This window comes from Pelophylax lessonae (genome assembly GCF_965119305.1).
Source record: "Pelophylax lessonae genome assembly, chromosome: 8".
Taxonomy (NCBI): domain Eukaryota; kingdom Metazoa; phylum Chordata; class Amphibia; order Anura; family Ranidae; genus Pelophylax; species Pelophylax lessonae.
In genome coordinates, this window is record NC_138775.1 from 20,381,867 (window position 1) to 20,400,117 (window position 18,251).

At 46.9% G+C, this 18,251-nt stretch overlaps 1 protein-coding gene across 7 annotated transcripts in view; it reads left to right on the top strand.

The window, feature by feature from the left end:
- Positions 1–18,251, top strand: part of GRIP2 (glutamate receptor interacting protein 2) — a 653,251-nt gene that overhangs the window by 571,747 nt on the left and 63,253 nt on the right. For all 7 annotated transcript variants that reach the window (XM_082265350.1, XM_082265349.1, XM_082265353.1 and 4 more), the window contains exon 13: positions 8,635–8,780. In XM_082265350.1, the coding sequence (XP_082121476.1) occupies positions 8,635–8,780 (146 nt within the window). The remainder of the gene's footprint in view (positions 1–8,634; positions 8,781–18,251) is intronic.

Consider the following 18,251-nt stretch of genomic DNA (forward strand, 5'->3'; position numbering starts at 1 on the left):
GTTGTACCGGGATGATATGCAGCTTCAGGCAGTGCCGGGACAAGGTCACCTAGAGCCCAGGGCGAACATGCCAAGCTGCACCCCCCCCCCCCACCTGTGGGACTTATTCACAGTTTGGCCACATAGAGACCCTTACATGCAAGATGGTGTTTTCTGCAGTCACTATATCTGCTCTCCCTGGGAGCCTGCAGTCACTATATCTGCTCTCCCTGGGAGCCTGCAGTCACTATATCTGCTCTCCCCAGGAGCCTGCATTCACTATATCTGCTCTCCCCAGGAGCCTGCATTCACTATATCTGAACACCCCAGGAGCCTGCATTCACTATATCTGCTCTCCCCAGGAGCCTGCATTCACTATATCTGGACACCCCAGGAACCTGCATTCACTATATCTGCTCTCCCCAGGAGCCTGCATTCACTATATCTGCTCTCCCCAGGGGCCTGCATTCACTATATCTGCTCTCCCTGGGAGCCTGCATTCACTATATCTGCTCTCCCTGGGAGCCTGCAGTCACTATATCTGGTCTCCCCAGGAGCCTGCAGTCACTATATCTGCTCTCCCCGGGAGCCTGCATTCACTATATCTGGACACCCCAGGAGCCTGCATTCACTATATCTGGACACCCCAGGAGCCTGCATTCACTATATCTGCTCTCCCCAGGAGCCTGCATTCACTATATCTGCTCTCCCCAGGGGCCTGCAGTCACTATATCTGCTCTCCCTGGGAGCCTGCATTCACTATATCTGCTCTCCCCAGGAGCCTGCATTCACTATATCTGCTCTCCCCAGGAGCCTGCATTCACTATATCTGCTCTCCCCAGGAGCCTGCAGTCACTATATCTGCTCTCCCCAGGAGCCTGCATTCACTATATCTGGACACCCCAGGAACCTGCATTCACTATATCTGCTCTCCCCAGGAGCCTGCATTCACTATATCTGCTCTCCCCAGGGGCCTGCATTCACTATATCTGCTCTCCCTGGGAGCCTGCATTCACTATATCTGCTCTCCCTGGGAGCCTGCAGTCACTATATCTGGTCTCCCCAGGAGCCTGCAGTCACTATATCTGCTCTCCCCGGGAGCCTGCATTCACTATATCTGGACACCCCAGGAGCCTGCATTCACTATATCTGGACACCCCAGGAGCCTGCATTCACTATATCTGCTCTCCCCAGGAGCCTGCATTCACTATATCTGCTCTCCCCAGGGGCCTGCAGTCACTATATCTGCTCTCCCTGGGAGCCTGCATTCACTATATCTGCTCTCCCCAGGAGCCTGCATTCACTATATCTGCTCTCCCCAGGAGCCTGCATTCACTATATCTGCTCTCCCCAGGAGCCTGCAGTCACTATATCTGCTCTCCCCAGGAGCCTGCATTCACTATATCTGGACACCCCAGGAGCCTGCATTCACTATATCTGCTCTCCCCAGGGGCCTGCATTCACTATATCTGCTCTCCCCAGGAGCCTGCATTCACTATATCTGCTCTCCCCAGGAGCCTGCATTCACTATATCTGCTCTCCCCAGGAGCCTGCAGTCACTATATCTGGTCTCCCCAGGAGCCTGCAGTCACTATATCTGCTCTCCCCAGGAGCCTGCATTCACTATATCTGGACACCCCAGGAGCCTGCATTTACTATATCTGGACACTCCAGGAGCCTGCATTCACTATATCTGCTCTCCCCAGGAGCCTGCATTCACTATATCTGCTCTCCCTGGGGGCCTGCATTCACTATATCTGGTCTCCCTGGGAGCCTGCAGTCACTTTATCTGGTCTCCCTGGGAGCCTGCAGTCACTTTATCTGGTCTCCCTGGGAGCCTGCAGTCACTTTATCTGGTCTCCCTGGGAGCCTGCAGTCACTTTATCTGGTCCCCCTGGGAGCCTGCATTCACTATATCTGCTCTCCCCAGGAGCCTGCATTCACTATATCTGCTCTCCCCAAAAATGTCAGTCAGGGGTCCAATCTGTCTGCCGCAATGTCGCAATCCCACTAAAAATCGCAGATCGCCGCCATTACTAGGTAAAATTTACATAAATCTTTCCCCTAGTTTGTAGACGCGATAACATTTGCGCATACCAATCAAAATACGCTTATTGGGATTTTTTTGTTAGCAGAATACAAATTGACCTAAAATTTCTTTTCTTTTTTTTTGGGAATGTTATATAGCAGAAAGTGAAAAAAATTGACGCTTTTTTTGTTTATAGCGTAAAAAATAAAAATCGCACAGGTGATCAAATACCACCAAAAGAAAGCTCTGTTTGTGGGGGAAAAAAAGGACGTTTTTAATTTTTGGTACAGCGTCGCCCGACCGCACATTTGTCCATTAAAGTAACGCAGTGTCGAATCGCAAAAAATGGGCTGGTTATTAAGGGTGCAAATCCTCCGGTCCAGAAGTGGTTAATGACTCTAAATAAGCAGCTGATGAAATCACAAAACACAAGTTGGTTATTTTATCTCTTGCTCGCCTGATCTCCCATCCTGCTCGATCCAAGACAGTGACTCATTGGGTATTGAAGCCAGCCCTGGAACTTGCAACTTTTTATAAATCCACAATGGCAGCACCCATGGAAAAATCTTGAACACATGATGAAATGTAAGAACCTTTGGAGTGCTTCATCCTTATTGGGTCACCGCAACATGAAAATGCTGCACAATTTTATTCAATCAGTTGCTAAACATTAAAGGAGCCGCAGTGCCATCTTGTGGCAAGTTGGTAGATTGTTGCTGGCTTTCTGTTCCATGCAACAGAAACAATTGAGTACTGTCTGTGATACTTTTTTTTATGTTCAATTGGTTTTTATTTTCAGATCTCCAAACAAAATCTAGAACAATACATGGAGGAAAAAAAAAAAAAAAAAAAAGTACATAGATGGTAAATAAACGGCTGTCAGTGCAATCTGGACAGCTATGGTACCTGTCAGACAGTTATAAGGAATGTACAGTAATATATCCTGTGTGTTTATTAAGCAAGTAATAAATGCAAGGTATGGTATCCTCGGGTGTGCCGTCCCAATGCCCCAACACCCCCACAGGGTACTAACTGTGTTGAGGGCGCAGGGCAAAAAACCGAGCCCCGATCTGCAGGAGACCCCTATTCAATCTAGATCTTAGAGCAACTGGCCCAAAGGGGAAACCATCAACCGTAATATAATAATAAAGTATTCGGTAAACCAAGAAATCGAAGTCTGAATTAGAGCCAGGGCTTTTTTTCAGCGGGAACGCGGGGGAACGCAGTTCCGGAACCTCCAGTCTGAATGTATGCAATGGTAAAGGGGTGCTGGGGTCAGTGGGGTGAGCTGAAGGGCCTATTGATACTGGCTGCTGGGGTAAATCTATTGTTGCTGGAGGGCATTTAGTTGTGGGTGGGGCTATTGTTGCAGTGGAGGATTTATTGGTGCTGGGGGATCTATTGTTAGGGGGGGGGGGTCTATTGTTGCTTATTCCAGGGGATCTAATTTACTGCTTTTCTTGTTACCATTAACGAATTCCATACAAACTGCTTAGCACAACAAAATTATACTTGGTTCTGTATTCTCTAAATTAGGTGGTGCTGGGAGGTGGGGGGGAAGGGGGTGTAACCAAGGGATGGTGCTGGGAGGTGGGGGGAAGGGGGTGTAACCAAGGGATGGTGCTCGGAGGTGGGTAGGGGGTGTAACCAAAGGATGGTGCTGGGAGGTAGGGGGAAGGGGGTGTAACCAAGGGATGGTGCTCGGAGGTGGGTAGGGGGTGTAACCAAGGGATGGTGCTGGGAGGTGGATAGGGGGTGTAACCAAGGGATGGTGCTGGGAGGTGGGTAGGGGGTGTAACCAAGGGATGGTGCTGGGAGGTGGGTAGGAGGTGAAACCAAGGGATGGTGCTGGGAGGTGGGGGGAAGGGGGTGTAAGCAAGGGATGGTGCTCGGAGGAGGGTAGGGGATGGAACCAAGGGACGGTGCTTGGAGGTGGGTAGAGGGTGGAACCTAGGGACGTTGCTCGGAGGTGGGTAGGGGGTGAAACCAGGGGTCGGTGCTCGGAGGTGGGTAGGGGCGGAAACGAGAGGTGACTCAGAAGTGGGGAGTTCCAGCACCCATTCTCTGTGAAAAAAATTCCTGAATAGAGCAATATCATCAGTACAAACTAGGTATGGAAGAAGTAGGTATGGAAATCTGGTGTTATTTATATACAGTAAAGTTAAGATAAAGATAGAAGTATAAGAAAAGAGACAGAGAAGGGGAAACAAAAAAAAAAAACTAAAGGGGACGAGGTTAACCACTTTAAGACCGGAAGGATTTTCCCCCTTAATGACCAGGCCACTTTTTTCAACTTGGCACTGCATGATTTTAACTGACAATTGCGCAGTCGTGCGACGCAGTACCCAAATTAAATTTATTTACATCTTTTTTTTCCCCAAAAATAGAGCTTTCTTCTGGTGGTATTTGATCACCTGTGCGATTTTTGCACTATACACAAAAAAAGAGTGATAATTCTAAAAAAAAAATCTATATGTTTCACATTCTGCTTTATAACATTCCCAAAAAAAATTAAAAAATCAAAATGTTTTAACATTTTAGGCCAATTTGTTTTCTGCTACATAGTTTTGGTAAAAAAAAAAAAAAATAGCAATAAGCATATTTTGATTGGTTTGTGCAAAAGTTATCGCATCTACTAACTACGGGAAAGATTTATGTAATTTTTTATTTTTTTTTACTAGTAATGGCGGCGATCTGCGATTTTTTTATTTTTTTTTGAGGGACTGCGACATTGTGGCGGACAGATCGGACCCTTAACTGACATTTTTGACGCTTTTTTGGGGACCAGTGACATTACTACAGTCATAGGTGTGCGCAGCCTAATGCATTAGGGTTGAACACCAAAGCTCAAACACACACTACCGATCCCTCACAATGTTCATTCAGAAAGGGAGGGGGCCGGCAAATTATATATTTACAGACCCCTTTCCCCACTCCTCCTAAAACATCCCCACAGCAACAGCGGGCTGGAGAGGAGAGGAGAGGAGGGAAGCCGGAAGAGCTGTGGGGGTAAGGGGGAGGGGAGCCAGGGCAGTAGGGGGAATCTGTGCTGCACAGGGTGATTAGGATGTGCCTGGGCACACCTGGCACACCCTGTGCGCACACCTATGACTACAGTAATCAGTGCTAAAAATATGCACTGTTACTGTAATAATGACATTGGCAGGGAAGGGGTTAACCCTGTGGGTGATCAAGGGGTTAAATGTGAGCCTAGAGAAGTGATTCTAACTGGAGGGGCGTGGCTTGTGGAATGACCATAGAGACACGTGTTCCTATGTAGAAGGATCACATGGGCTCTATGATCATTCCAGGGAGAAGAACGGTCAGCTTTGTGTACAACAGCCGACCGTCCTTCTCTCTCAGCGGGGAGCGATCGCGGGTGTCGGGCAGCAATCGGAGCCGCCTGACCCGTGCATCGGCTACCCCACTGCTGACTGGGGGTGGGAGCGTGCCGCCAGAGGCGCACGCTCGCCCCCTAGCTCCCTGTTCGTGACCGCCGTACAGTTATGACCAGGGCCGATCCGAGGCAGGTGCCCGAGGTGCGGTGCACCCAGGCGCTTAAAAATGTTAAAAAGGGGGGGGCGCCGGCGCGCCGGCCGAAGCTGCCATTGACTCCACTGTCTCCTCCGGATACTGTGCAGAGCCAAGCCAGTCAGCCAGACTACTAGTAAATCCTTCCTTTCCATTCCAATCCCCAGCACAGCGCTTACTTACTGACCAGCCCGGAAGCGGCGCAGCCTCTTTCTTTCTTCCTCCGGCTGTATTGTATCTCTGGTTGCTAGAACCGCTTAGCGTCTAGCAACCAGTGACGTCGGACCTTTTTCCACGCCCACCTTATGTCATCACTAGGCTCCCTGCTGCTCTTTATGTGGCTCGGAGTCTCCGCCTTCTCTGTCCCTCAGACCGGAAGTACATGGAAGCTCCTCTGAGGTGTGTAGAGCGCAGCATGTTCCATCTATGCAGGATTGGTAAAGCGGGAGGTGAAGGTATGTAATAGAATGTGGCTTCCACAGAGACAGTTTACCTGTACATGGCGCGCTGACAGTGCTCAATGTTTCTTTCTGCTATAAGATGGTTGATTCATAGAGTGAAATCTGGAGGGAGATGACATGTGCAGGCTCTGCCAATCACATCACTGATTACTGTGTTCAATGTGCATGACATGTAAGTCTCATGCACACACAATGTATTGTAAACTCTCTTAGAAGCCTTTCATCCTTCCAGAAAAAACGCCTGACATTGTAACGTGGTTACAGGCATCAAGCTCTTGGGCGATAATTCATTATAATGGCCAGAATGCCATTTTATTCTGACCATTTAAGTGGATTAAAGCTCAAGTGCTATATGTACCTAGTGTAAATGTCAAGCTTTTTCTTTCTGCCAAAACTGGCAGTGATTTTTTTTTTTTTTATCTGCCACTAATAAACTCTAAAAACCTATGTGTGTATGGACACAGGCGAACATGCAGGAGCCTTTAGAGGCAGAGGGAAAAAATGCCATACATTTTAGTCTATGAATAGAGTGCAGCATTTCAGGGACATGAAGGGTGCAGCACAGACTTCCCTCATATGGGCATGTAGGGTAATTTACTGATTTTGGTGGAGATGAGTTCTGAATTCAGACATATTATACAATAGAGTGCTGCATCTCACTGCAATTTATATAGAAGGCTTTGCTCAGGGGTCTGCAGTATGTAATGACTAGCACAACAATAATCCAATGAAGTAGTCTGCAGCATGTGATGGCGTCTGGTGTTTTTTTTTTTTTTTTCTTCTGAATGCATGTAAATACACCAGCTCTATGGGAAATCTTGGTCAGCTTGACATGGCACTGCTACCGAACCATAAGTGACAGGGAAACCAAACTTGGGGAGCACGTTAAGGGGACCCTGGACTACGGCATGGTACATTACCTAGGCAAGCTGGCCAACCCCAAAATTGGATATTTGGTAGTTGTGGGTATTCCCCAAGTTTGGTGTCCCTGTCACTTGTGGTTCGGAAATAGTGTCGTGTCAAGCTGACCGAGATTTCCTATAGATGCCAATGTTAAAAACCAGGAGTCATGACACTGGTAGGCTGCATTTGGTGGGCACTGGTAATCTGCATTTGGTGGACACTGGTAGGCTGCATTTGGTGGACACTGGTAGGCTGCATTTGGTGGACACTGGTAGGCTGCATTTGGTGGGCACTGGTAGGCTGCATTGATCACTTGTATCATATCCGCAGTCTCTGACCATCTCCTGTCTGGGGGCTCTGTCTAACAGACTCTCTAACAGATGCCCTCTCTGTCTCCATTAGAGAGACCCCCCTCCAGTTCCCATTAGAGTACTTTGCTTCTCTTACTGTAATTTGTTTATTGTTAATAGATCGTGGGAGGGTCCCGGGGTAAGGAAGACTTCTTAGAGGAGCATCTCTGTGTTTGAGCCATTGCCATAGAAACATTTGTAAAGGGGAGGAGTTGGTAAGATGACCACGCCCATGTGGGGGCGCCAGAAAAATTTCTGCACCCAGGCGCCTGTGACCCTAGGATCGGCCCTGGTTATGACCATTCACGCAGGAGCAGCTGCCTGCCGCAGTACATGTGCGGCGGGCGGTCGTAAAGAGGTTTAAGGAAAACTCTACCCTTGAGAATGGTCCGGGCTCTTCGCTATAAAGTCAGCAAAGGCTGAGGAGAATCAAAAATGAAGCCATTCAGTCCACATAATGGAGTGGGCTTCGTCGGTACCTGTGTCCCAAGAGAGCATGCGTTCCAGATGTTCGATCCTGTCCATTTCACAAGTCCAATCCGCCATTGAGGGCGCCAGCGGTTGCCTCCAACGTCTAGCAATCACAGAGCGGGCAGATGTCAGGAAATGCCGAATTAGGATTTTTTAAATTTGTTTATAGGAGCCAGGCACACCCTAATCACTCTGTGTGGTGCCGATTCCCCCTTCTACTTGGGCTTTCCCTGTGCTGCACCCCCCCCCCCTCCCCTTACTGCAGTGCTGCTGGCTGCCCTCCTTTCCACTCATCACCCCCGCAGCTGCTGTGTGGGATGTTTCAGGTTGGAGAGTGGGGGAAGGGGCTAATCAATATGTCACTTACCACTGCCTTCCTTTTCTAAACAAACACAGAAACACTCACTTACTGTGTTCAAACATAACTGAAGCGTAGTAAACTGCGTTTACTATGCTTCAGTTTGTAAAAAAAAAAAAAACAGGAAGCCGCTCAGCACAGAGAATTTCCCATGTATTCATTGTTCAGTGCAGCTGTGGCTGCAGAGAAAGGTGTGTGTGTGTTTTGAGATTTGGAATGCACACCCTAACGCAATACCTATGGTGCAGACTTCTGGGAAAATCAGTGAGCCAATCAGACAAGCAGGAAATTATATTTCTTGGGGGGGGGGGGGGGTCCTGTATGCCATCTGTATACAGAACGCCTCCAGGGTGCCATTTTGCATACAAAAAATGACAGAGCTGCAGATTGAAAAGGGAAGGTAATTTTAATACCATTCATTTACAATATGATTTGTGTAGTTAATGTATATATATTTTTTATTTGCTTTTTTTTCCACGAAAGTGGAGTTACCCTTTAAGTTGGCAATGTAGCAGAATTTGGATCTCTAACTCCTCAATCCTGTCTCCCCAGGTGTGGGCTCCTGCAGGTTGGAGATAGGTTACTCTCCATCAACGGGATCCTAACAGAAGATGGGACGCTGGAAGAGGCCAATCAGCTCCTTCGAGACGCAGCCTTGTCCAATAAAGTTGTGCTGGAGATTGAATACGATGTTGCAGGTGAGTTCGAATCTCTTTAGTCTACATTCAGCAAATCATGTCTTCTGTTATCTCTGCTGGGATCTTCTCTATCAACTTCTGTTCTACAATCCATTGAAACAGACAGTGGAATGGCGTTGGGTGGAGTTTATTTCAGAAGTCAAGAAAAGTCATGCCCCAGGAATTAAGTGGGACTCAATCTGAGAGGGGCATGGCAGGGACTTTTCTGACTGCTTAACCACTTGCCGACCGCCCGTCGCATAGATACTGTGGCAGGCTGGCTCGGCTGTGGGAATCGCCATACCTGTATGGCGATTCCCACAGCAGTGGGGATGCTGATCCTTGGGACCAGCAGCACCGATTGCCGCTGGGCACCCACAATCGCTCTCCACTGAGAGAGAACGGTCAGCTGTTGTAAATGGCCTGGTCATTAACTGGTTACGGGCCGCCCACCACATATTTACTGCGGCAGGCTGGCCCTCCTGCGCGAAACGAAGTAGACCTACGTCGGTTGCGCGCCTGCAGCTAGAGGGCGAGCGAGTCGCCGCAGGCGCGCTCCCTCCCCTGCTCGGCAGTGGGGACTCCGATGCACGGGGCAGGCGGCTCCGATTGCCGCCTGCCACCTGCGATCACTCCCCGCTGAGAGAGAACGGTCTGCTGTTGTAAACACAGCTGACCCTTCTTCTCTCTGGAATGATCACAGAGTGCCTGTGATCCTTCTATATAGGATCACAGGTCTCTATGGTCATTTTACAAGTCCCTCCCCCATACAGTTAAAAACACTCCCCTAGGCTCACACTTACCCCTTTGATCACCCCGTAGGATTGATCACCCCTTTTCTGCCAGTGTCATTATTACAGTAACCGTGCATATTTTTAGCACTGATTACTGTAGTAATGTCACTGGTCCCCCCCAAAAGTGTCAAAAATGTCAGTTAGGGGTCCGATCTGTCCGCTGCAATGTCGCAGTCCCACTAAAAATCGCTGATCGCCGCCATTACTAGTAAAAAAAAAAAAAATGCATAAATCTTTCCCCTAGTTTGTAGACACGATAACTTTTGTGCAAACCAATCAAAATACTCTTCTTGCGTTTTTTTTTTTTTTAACGAAAAATATGTAGCAGAATACAAAATTTTTGGTTGAGAAGTAAATAATCTCTCTGGGTGATCCATGTGCAGTGTGTGGTAAATTCCTAACTTTTGTTGCTCTGAAAAAATGGTTGTTAGTTTCCTCATATCCTTTCCAGACTGATTCTGAATGGGAGGGTCTGGTTCAGTGGCGGCCCGTCCATTGGGGGCGCAGGGGCACCACCCCCCTATCCATGCGTCCGGCCTCCCTAATCTACATGCAGGGCGCTGGACGCATGAATTCCAGTGGGGTTTTTTTTTTTTGAAGTACGTGATTAGAGCCAGAAGCTCTAATTGGCTTAAAAAAACGATGGGCTCGCGGCACAGAGCTCTCCGCCCTGAGCCCACCCAGTTGTGTGATAAAAGCGAATGAATACTTGCTATTGTCAGACGGATTCTCCTCCTGGCCAATCAGGAAAATTGGCCGAAAGGAGAAGCCATGCTATTGGCCAAGGAGGAGGAGGAGGGAGGAGACGCAGGGGAAGCCCGACGCACGGAGGAGACTGAGGGGGAAGCCGCCGCCGCTGCTAGCTGCCCTCCACATGTCAGGGTGAGTGAGCCGGCGACCGGGGGGGGGAGGGGGTAAGGGGAGGGGAGAACATGTGATTCTGAACTGATCTGCATTTAACCGCTTGCTGACCGCCGCAAGTAAATTTACTGCGGCGGTCAGCCCCTGCCAGGCAGAGTGACGTTAATTAACATCACTAGCCTGGGAGGGTCTGGGGAGCGAGCGCGCGCCCGCGGAGGCGCGGTCACGGGTCCGCCGGCCACTCTGCGATCGGCGGGGGAGAGGGAGAAAGTCAGGCAGCTTGTGTAAACAAGCCACCTGTCATTCTCCTTGGTGTAAAGACACTGATCACACGGATCTACTATGTAGATCCGTTGATCAGTGTCCTTACAGCTCAAGCCACAGCCAATCACAGTAGAAAGCACGCCCCTAGGGACACACACAGCCCCTCCCTCCCAAATAAAGTTAACCCCTTCACTACCAGTGTATTTTTACAGTAACAGTGCATATGTATAGCACTGATTACTGTAGAAATGTCACTGGTAACCCCAAAAGTGTCAAAAATGTCAGTCAAGGGTCCGATCTGTCCGCCCCAATGTCGCAGTACCGCAAAAAAAATTGCAGATCACCGCCATTACGCGTTAAAAAAAAAAACAACAAAAATGACAAAAATCTTTCCCTTTGTTAGTAAACACGATAACTTTTGCGCAAACCAATCAAAATACGCTTTTTGCGATTTTTTTTTTTTACCAAACACAGGTAGCATACAACAAATTGGCCGAAAATGTTAAAAAATTTTGATTTTTACATTTTTACAAAATAGCAATGTGAAAAATATTGCTATTTTTGCAAAATTGACGCTCTTTTTTTGTTTATAGCGCGTGATCAAAAAATCGCACAGGTGATCAAATACCACCAAAAGAAAGCTCTGTTTGTGGGAAAAAAAGGACGTCAAATTCGTTAAGGTACAGCGTCGCACGACCGCGCAATTGTCCGTTTAAGTCACGCAGTGCCGAATCGCAAAATACCCCCTGGTCTTTTAGCAGGAAAATCCTCCGGGGCTTAAGTGGTTAAAGGAAACCTGCACTGACTGTTTGTTTTATTAGTGTTACCTGCACTGACTATATAGCCAAAGTAAAGCTGGCCATACATGGATCCAAATTCGGGCCAGGTTTAGCAGGGACCTGCCGAGTTTCAATCCATATATGACTGTTCCTGTTCGAGAGGAGCTGACCTACTGAATAACTTCTCTCCAACGCGAATGCTGGAACATTTTGTTTGATCAGCAATGCAGCCGATAAGTTTGCACAAAATTTCAGGCATCCTCTGCAATAGGAATTTCAGTTTTGGTGAGATATTCCCCAAGGGTTAAAAAGCAGGCACTGCAACTTTTCTTATTAGAGTGCACTAGGTGATTATAATGAACCAGACCAGTGCCCTCCTTATAATGAACCAGACCAGTGTACCCCCCCCCCCCTCCGACCCATGGAGCACCAGCCGCCACTGGTCTGGTTCATTATAATCACCTAGTGCACTCTAATAAGAAAAGTTGCAGTGCCTGCTTTTTAACCCTTGGGGAATATCTCACCAAAACTGAAATTCCCATTGCAGAGGATGCCTGCAATTTTGTGCAGACTTATCGGCTGCAGCGCTGATCAAACAAATGTTCCAGCATTCGCGTTGGAGAGAAGTTATTCACTAGGTCAGCTCCTCTCGAACAGGAACAGTCATATATGGATTGAAACTCGGCAGGTCCCTGCTAAACCTGGCCGAATTTGGATCCATATATGGCCAGCTTTACTTTGGCTATATAGTCAGTGTAGGTAACACTAATAAAACAGTCAGTGCAGGTTTCCTTTAAATGCAGATCAGTTCAGAATCACACGTTCTCTCATTAGTGTGAACAGAGCCAGATACAATGAATGTTTATTACAACCACAACAGACTGAGCGTGGGTTTGTGTGCACACATTGACTGCTGCTGTATTTCTGCACTTCATGTCGTATCGCCCCGGAAAGCAGAGGAATCGCATTTAACTTATCCCATAAAAAGCAGAAGAACATTTCCTTATAAATTGTGAGAGCAGACTGGCAACCTACTGCTCTCTATTAGCACTGCAAGTCCCAGCATGCTCTGACAGCCTTCTTAAATATTCAAAATCTATGATCATGTTGCCATTTTAACCACTTCAGCCCCGGAAGGTTTTTCCCCTTTAATGACCAGGCCATTATATAAAAGGTGCAGGTTCCAGGGCTGGCTTTATTACCCAATGAGTCACTGTCTTGGAACGAGCCGGCAGGATGGGAGATCAGGCGAGCGAGAGATAAAATAACCAACTTTGTGTTTTGTGATTTCATCAGCTGCCTATTTAGAGTCATTAACCAGTTCCGGACCAGAAGATATTCCCCCTTAACGACCAGGCCATTTTTTGCGATTCGGCACTGCGTTACTTTAACTGACAATTGCGCAGTCGTGCGACGCTGTATCCGAATACAACTGATGTCCTTTTTTCTTCCCACAAATAGAGCTTTCTTTTGGCGGTATTTGATCACCTCTGAGGTTTTTAGACTTTGCGCTATAAACAAAAAAAGAGCGACAATTTAAAAAAAAAAAAAAAACACTATTTTTTACTTTCTGCTATAAAACATTCCCAATTAAAAAAAAATTTTTTTTTTTTTAAATTTTATGAGTTGAGGCCAATTTGTATTCTGTTACATATTTTTGGTAAAAGAAATCCCAAAAAAGCGTGTTTTAATTGGTTTGCGCAAAAGTTTTATAGCATTTACAAACTACGGGATAGATTTTTGGTCTTTTTATTTGCTATTTTTTTATTAGAAATGGCGTCGATCAGCGATTTCTAGTGGGACTGCGACATTGCGGCGGACAGATCGGACCCCCAACTGACATTTTGACACTTTTTGGGGACTAGTGACATTACTACAGTAATCAGTGCTAAATAATATTCACTGTTACTGTATAAATGACACTGGCAGGGAAGAGGTTAATACTGGGGGTGATCAAGAGGTTAATTGTAAGCCTAGATGTGCTTACTAACTGGGGGGGGGGGGGCTCTGTGACAGGCACACAGAGATCTGTGTTTCACAATCTCGCTGTGCCTGTGTGACAGGAGAGCCGCCTGCTTTGTTTACATAGGCAGACGGCTCTCCTGTCAGTTTCTGTGAAGATCGCGGGAGGCCGGCGGTGATCAAGCCCGCTCCTCCCACGGTCTGGCTCCCGCTTGTTTTAATCACAGCGGGAGCGTGGCTCCGGCGGCGCGAGACCGCAATCACATAATCACGTGCATGTACGTGATTATGCGCAGCTGAGCCGCCCTGACGCAGTAAATCTGCGTGGGGTGGTCGGCAAGTGGTTAAAGTAATGACGTTGCTTCTTTTTTTTTTTTTTTTTCACAGCAATCAGCCATATCTTCTCCCTCGGCACAGCTGACACGTCCCTTTTTATAATGTACGATTTTGCTTCCGGCTTAGTCGTCTCTTGCAACAATTTCAAGTTATCGCTTGACAGCTGTTTTCTTGCAGCTGTCAGAAATCCTCATTGTTCAGTGATCCTGCTGTCCTGCTTGACTGGCAGATGAGATTGCTGTCAGAGGACGGTGCAAACGCTCATTCTGCACAGCGCTGACATTATTTTATGCCTTGACACTAAGAGAACGGAGGAGGGGGGGATATCCACCTTCAGGGGGAAAGTAGAAAGCCCACCCACATGGAAGGTTATGATGATATTCGATTCCCTCTGGGGGTCCTGCAGGGATAACCCGGTTGATGCAGAGCAGCTTCCAAGGCCTCAAAACCACATACAAAGCTCCCATTATATTACTGCAGAGTTCAGCACTTCCATACCATATAAAGACTTCTTGGGAATGCTGAAAATCTGCAGTTTTGACAACATCTCCGAACAGCTTTGAGTCTGCCATTGCCTGATCTTTAACCACTTCAGCTCCGGAAGGATTTCCCCCCCTTAACCACTTCTGGACCAGAAGATTTTCCCCCTTAATGACCAGGCCATATTTTGCGATTCGGCACTGCATTACTTTAACCACTTGCCAACCATTGGCAGTCACTGGGACTGTACTGTGGCACAGTGGCTCGATTCCGTCCAGCGACGTAGACCTACGTCCCTGGACTCCTCCCCTTGTGGGCGGCGCTCGCGCGCCACCGGAGGCTCGCTCCCGCTGTTTTCAGTCACAGCGGGAGTCGGGCCAGGGGAGGAGCAGCGGCGGTCGCCGCCGCTCTTCCCCGATCGACGGGGAATCGAGCCTGGAGATCCGCCCGCTTGTGTAAACAAAGCGGGCGGATCTCCAAAGTGACAAACAGGGACAGATTGCAGGGTTCAGCATAGCTGAACCTGCGATCTGTCCCTGTGTCACTCAGTCACCTCCCCCCACACACGTCAGTAAGCACCAGGCATACATTAACTCCTCCCTCTCCAATAAAATTAACCCCTTCCCTGCCAGTGTCATTTTTACAGTAACAGTGCATATTTATAGCACTGATTACTGTAGAAATGTCACTGGTACCCCCAAAAGTGTCAAAAATGTCAGTCAAGGGTCCGATCTGTCCGCCGCAATGTCGCAGTCCCGCAAAAAAAATCGCAGATCGCCGCCATTACTCGTTAAAAAAAAAAACACCAAAAATTACAGAAATCTTTCCCTTAGTTAGTAAACGCAATAACTTTTGCGCAAACCAATCAAAATACGCTTATTGTGATTTTTTTTTTTTACCAAACATAGGTAGCAAAAAACAAATTGGCCAAAAATGTAAAAAAATTTTGATTTTTAAATGTTTTTTGGGGGGAATTTCATATAAAAAAATGTGAAAAATATTATTTTTTAAAAATTTACGCTCTTTTTTTGTTTATAGCGCAAAAAGTAAAAGTCGCACAGGTGATCAAATACCACCAAAAGAAAGCTCTGTTTGTGGGAAAAAAATTACGTAAATCTCGTTTGGGTACAGCAGCGCACAACCGCGCAATTGTCAGTTAAAGTCGCACAGTGCTGAATCGCAAAAAGTGGCCTGGACGTAAGACAGCAAAATCCTCCGGTGGTAAAGTGGTTAACGGACAATTGCACATGCGATGCTGTACCCAAATAAAATTGATGTCCCTTTTTTCTGACAAATAGTCTTTCTTTTGGTGGTATTTGATCACCTTTGCGATTTTTATTTTTTGCGCTATAAACAAAAAAAAAAGAGCGACAATTCTGGGGGAAAAAAATATTTTTCACATCCTGCTATATAACATTCCCAAAATAAAAATTAAAAATCTAATTTTTTTAACATTTTTAGGCCAATTTGTTTTCTGCTACATATTTTTTGTAAAAAATAAATAAAAAATCACAACAAGAGTATTTTGATTGGTTTGCACAAAAGTTATCACATCTAACTTCGGGAAAGATTTATGTCATTTTTATTGTTTTTTTTTTTTTTTTAACTAGTAATGGCGGCAATCTGTGATTTTTAGTGGGACTGCGACATTGCAGCGGACAGATCGGACCCCTAACTGGCATTTTTGACACTTTTGCGGGGAGCAGTGATATTACTACAGTAATCAGTGCTAAAAATATGCACTGTTACTGTAATAATGACACTGGCAGAGAAGGGGTTAACACTGTGGGTGATCAAGGGGTTAAATGTGAGCCTAGGGAAGTGATTCTAACTGTGGGGGGGGGGGGCGTGGCTTGTGAAACGATCATAGAGACCTGTGTTCCTATATAGAAGGATCACAGGAGCTCTGTGATCATTCCAGAGAGAAGAACGGTTGACAATAGCTGACTGTCCTTTTCTCTCAGCGGGGATCAATTGCTGGTGTCAGGCGGCAATCGGAGCCGCCTGCCTAATGCATCGGAGTCCCCACTGCCGAGTGTGGGCGGTAGTGCGCCTGCGGCGGCTCGCTCGCCCCCTAGCTGCATGCGCGCAACCAACGTAGGTCTACGTCATTTCACGCAGGAGAGCCAGCCTGCCACAGTAAATATGCGGTGGGCGGCCTGGAACCGGTTAATGACCAGGCCATTTTTTGCGATTCGGCGCTGCGTTACTTTACCAATTGCGCGGTCGTGCGACGCTGTACCCAAACACAATTGATGTCCTTTTTTTTTTTTTCCCACAAATAGAGCTTTTTTTGGGTGGTATTTGATCACCTCTACGGTTTTTAGATTTTGCGCTATAAACAAAAAAAGAGCGAAAATTAAAAAAAAAAAAAAACAAGATGTATTTACTTTCTGCTATAAAACATTCCCAATAAAGAAATTTAAAAAAAATTGAATTTTTTTTATCAGTTTAGGCCAATTTGTATTCTGCTACATATTTTTGTTAAAACAAATCCCAAAAAGCGTATTTTAATTGGTTTGTGCAAAAGGTATAGCGTTTACAAACTACGGGATAGATTTTTTAACTTTTTTTTTTTTTTTATTAGTAATGGCGGTGATCAGCGGGATTTTTCGCAGGACGGCGACATCGCGGCGGGCAGATCGGACCCCTAACTGACATTTCTGACACTTTTAGTTCAATCTGATTTTATTGAAAGAGAAAGGGATTTTACATAGCATGTAAAGAACAGAAACTGTAGAAAAACAGACAAAAAAGTCAAACATGGTATACATCCGTATTTGCATGTAGCAGTTGAGACCACCAGGTCTATTAGGGTAAGACTGAAGAGTGGAGTTATATGTTAACCAACATTATCTCGGTACAGCAAGTCTCAGCTTGGACAGTAAAAATAACAACAGCCAAACATAAAAACCGCTATAGCGGACAATGGAACAAGAGGAGTGATCAAGTGGTGAAGTTGGTAGCTTACATCAAGGTATTCTGTAATTCCATGCTAGGGATCAACAAGTAAAGGTATAAAGAGGACTGCATAGGTAGCCGGTTACATACCATAGAGAGCTAGAGGAAAGGGTGAAACTAGCATAGACAATAGTAAGGAAAGGACCAGAAAAGATAGAGGGGAAATGGGAGGGTGGGGGAGCTGCGCACATCCCACCATCGGCGTAACTAGAATCTTCAGGGCCCCAGTGCAAGAAACCATGTAGGGCCCCCGGACCCCTAGCTGGGGGGCCCTTCCTTTCAAGCCTGGGGCTTTTCCTACTGATCCTGGGGTCTTTTACTCTCGTTGCGGGGCCCTTTATTACAGTCCTGCAGTGGGACCCTTTCACAAGTTCTGCAGTGGGCCCCCTCCTGCCATCTTGGGGCCTCCCCACAGTGGTGGAATGCCAGGGCCCGGTTGCAAGTGTGACCTTTGCGATCCTGGAAGTTCACCCACTGGTGTCAGTAGTTTTTATTTTTTGGTATTTCAATTGTATTATTTTTTATCATTTTATTTTATCTTTTTTACAATGACACTGACTATGACTCTGTCCATTCAGAAAAGGACGGAGCTGGTAAATTACATATTTACCGAACCCCTTCCTGGTTCTCTAATGTGACATCTCCTGCAGCAGCCGGCAGGAGAGGGGAGGGAGCACAGTGGGGGGGGGGGGGGTCAGGGGAGCACACAGGGGCCCAGAGGCAGCAGAACACAAGTGAACTGGATAGGAGGAGGGGGCAGTATACAGAAGAACCAATCTCCTCCATTTTCCTCCTGAAGCTACAGGAAGAAAAAGGAGGACAGTGATTTCTCTACATGCTGCCCCCGCCGCCCCTCCTATTCAGGTGTACAGGGGAGCCGCACAGGCCCCCTGGAGCATGGGGCCGGTTGCAATTGCAACCCCTGTAGTTACACCCCTACATCCCACTACAGCCCACTAACACCCAACAATTCACAGGCATGATGGGAATTGTAGTTCCTGAACATCTGGAGGGCCAAAGTTTGAAGACCCCTGGTGTAAACTGTGTTCCATGCC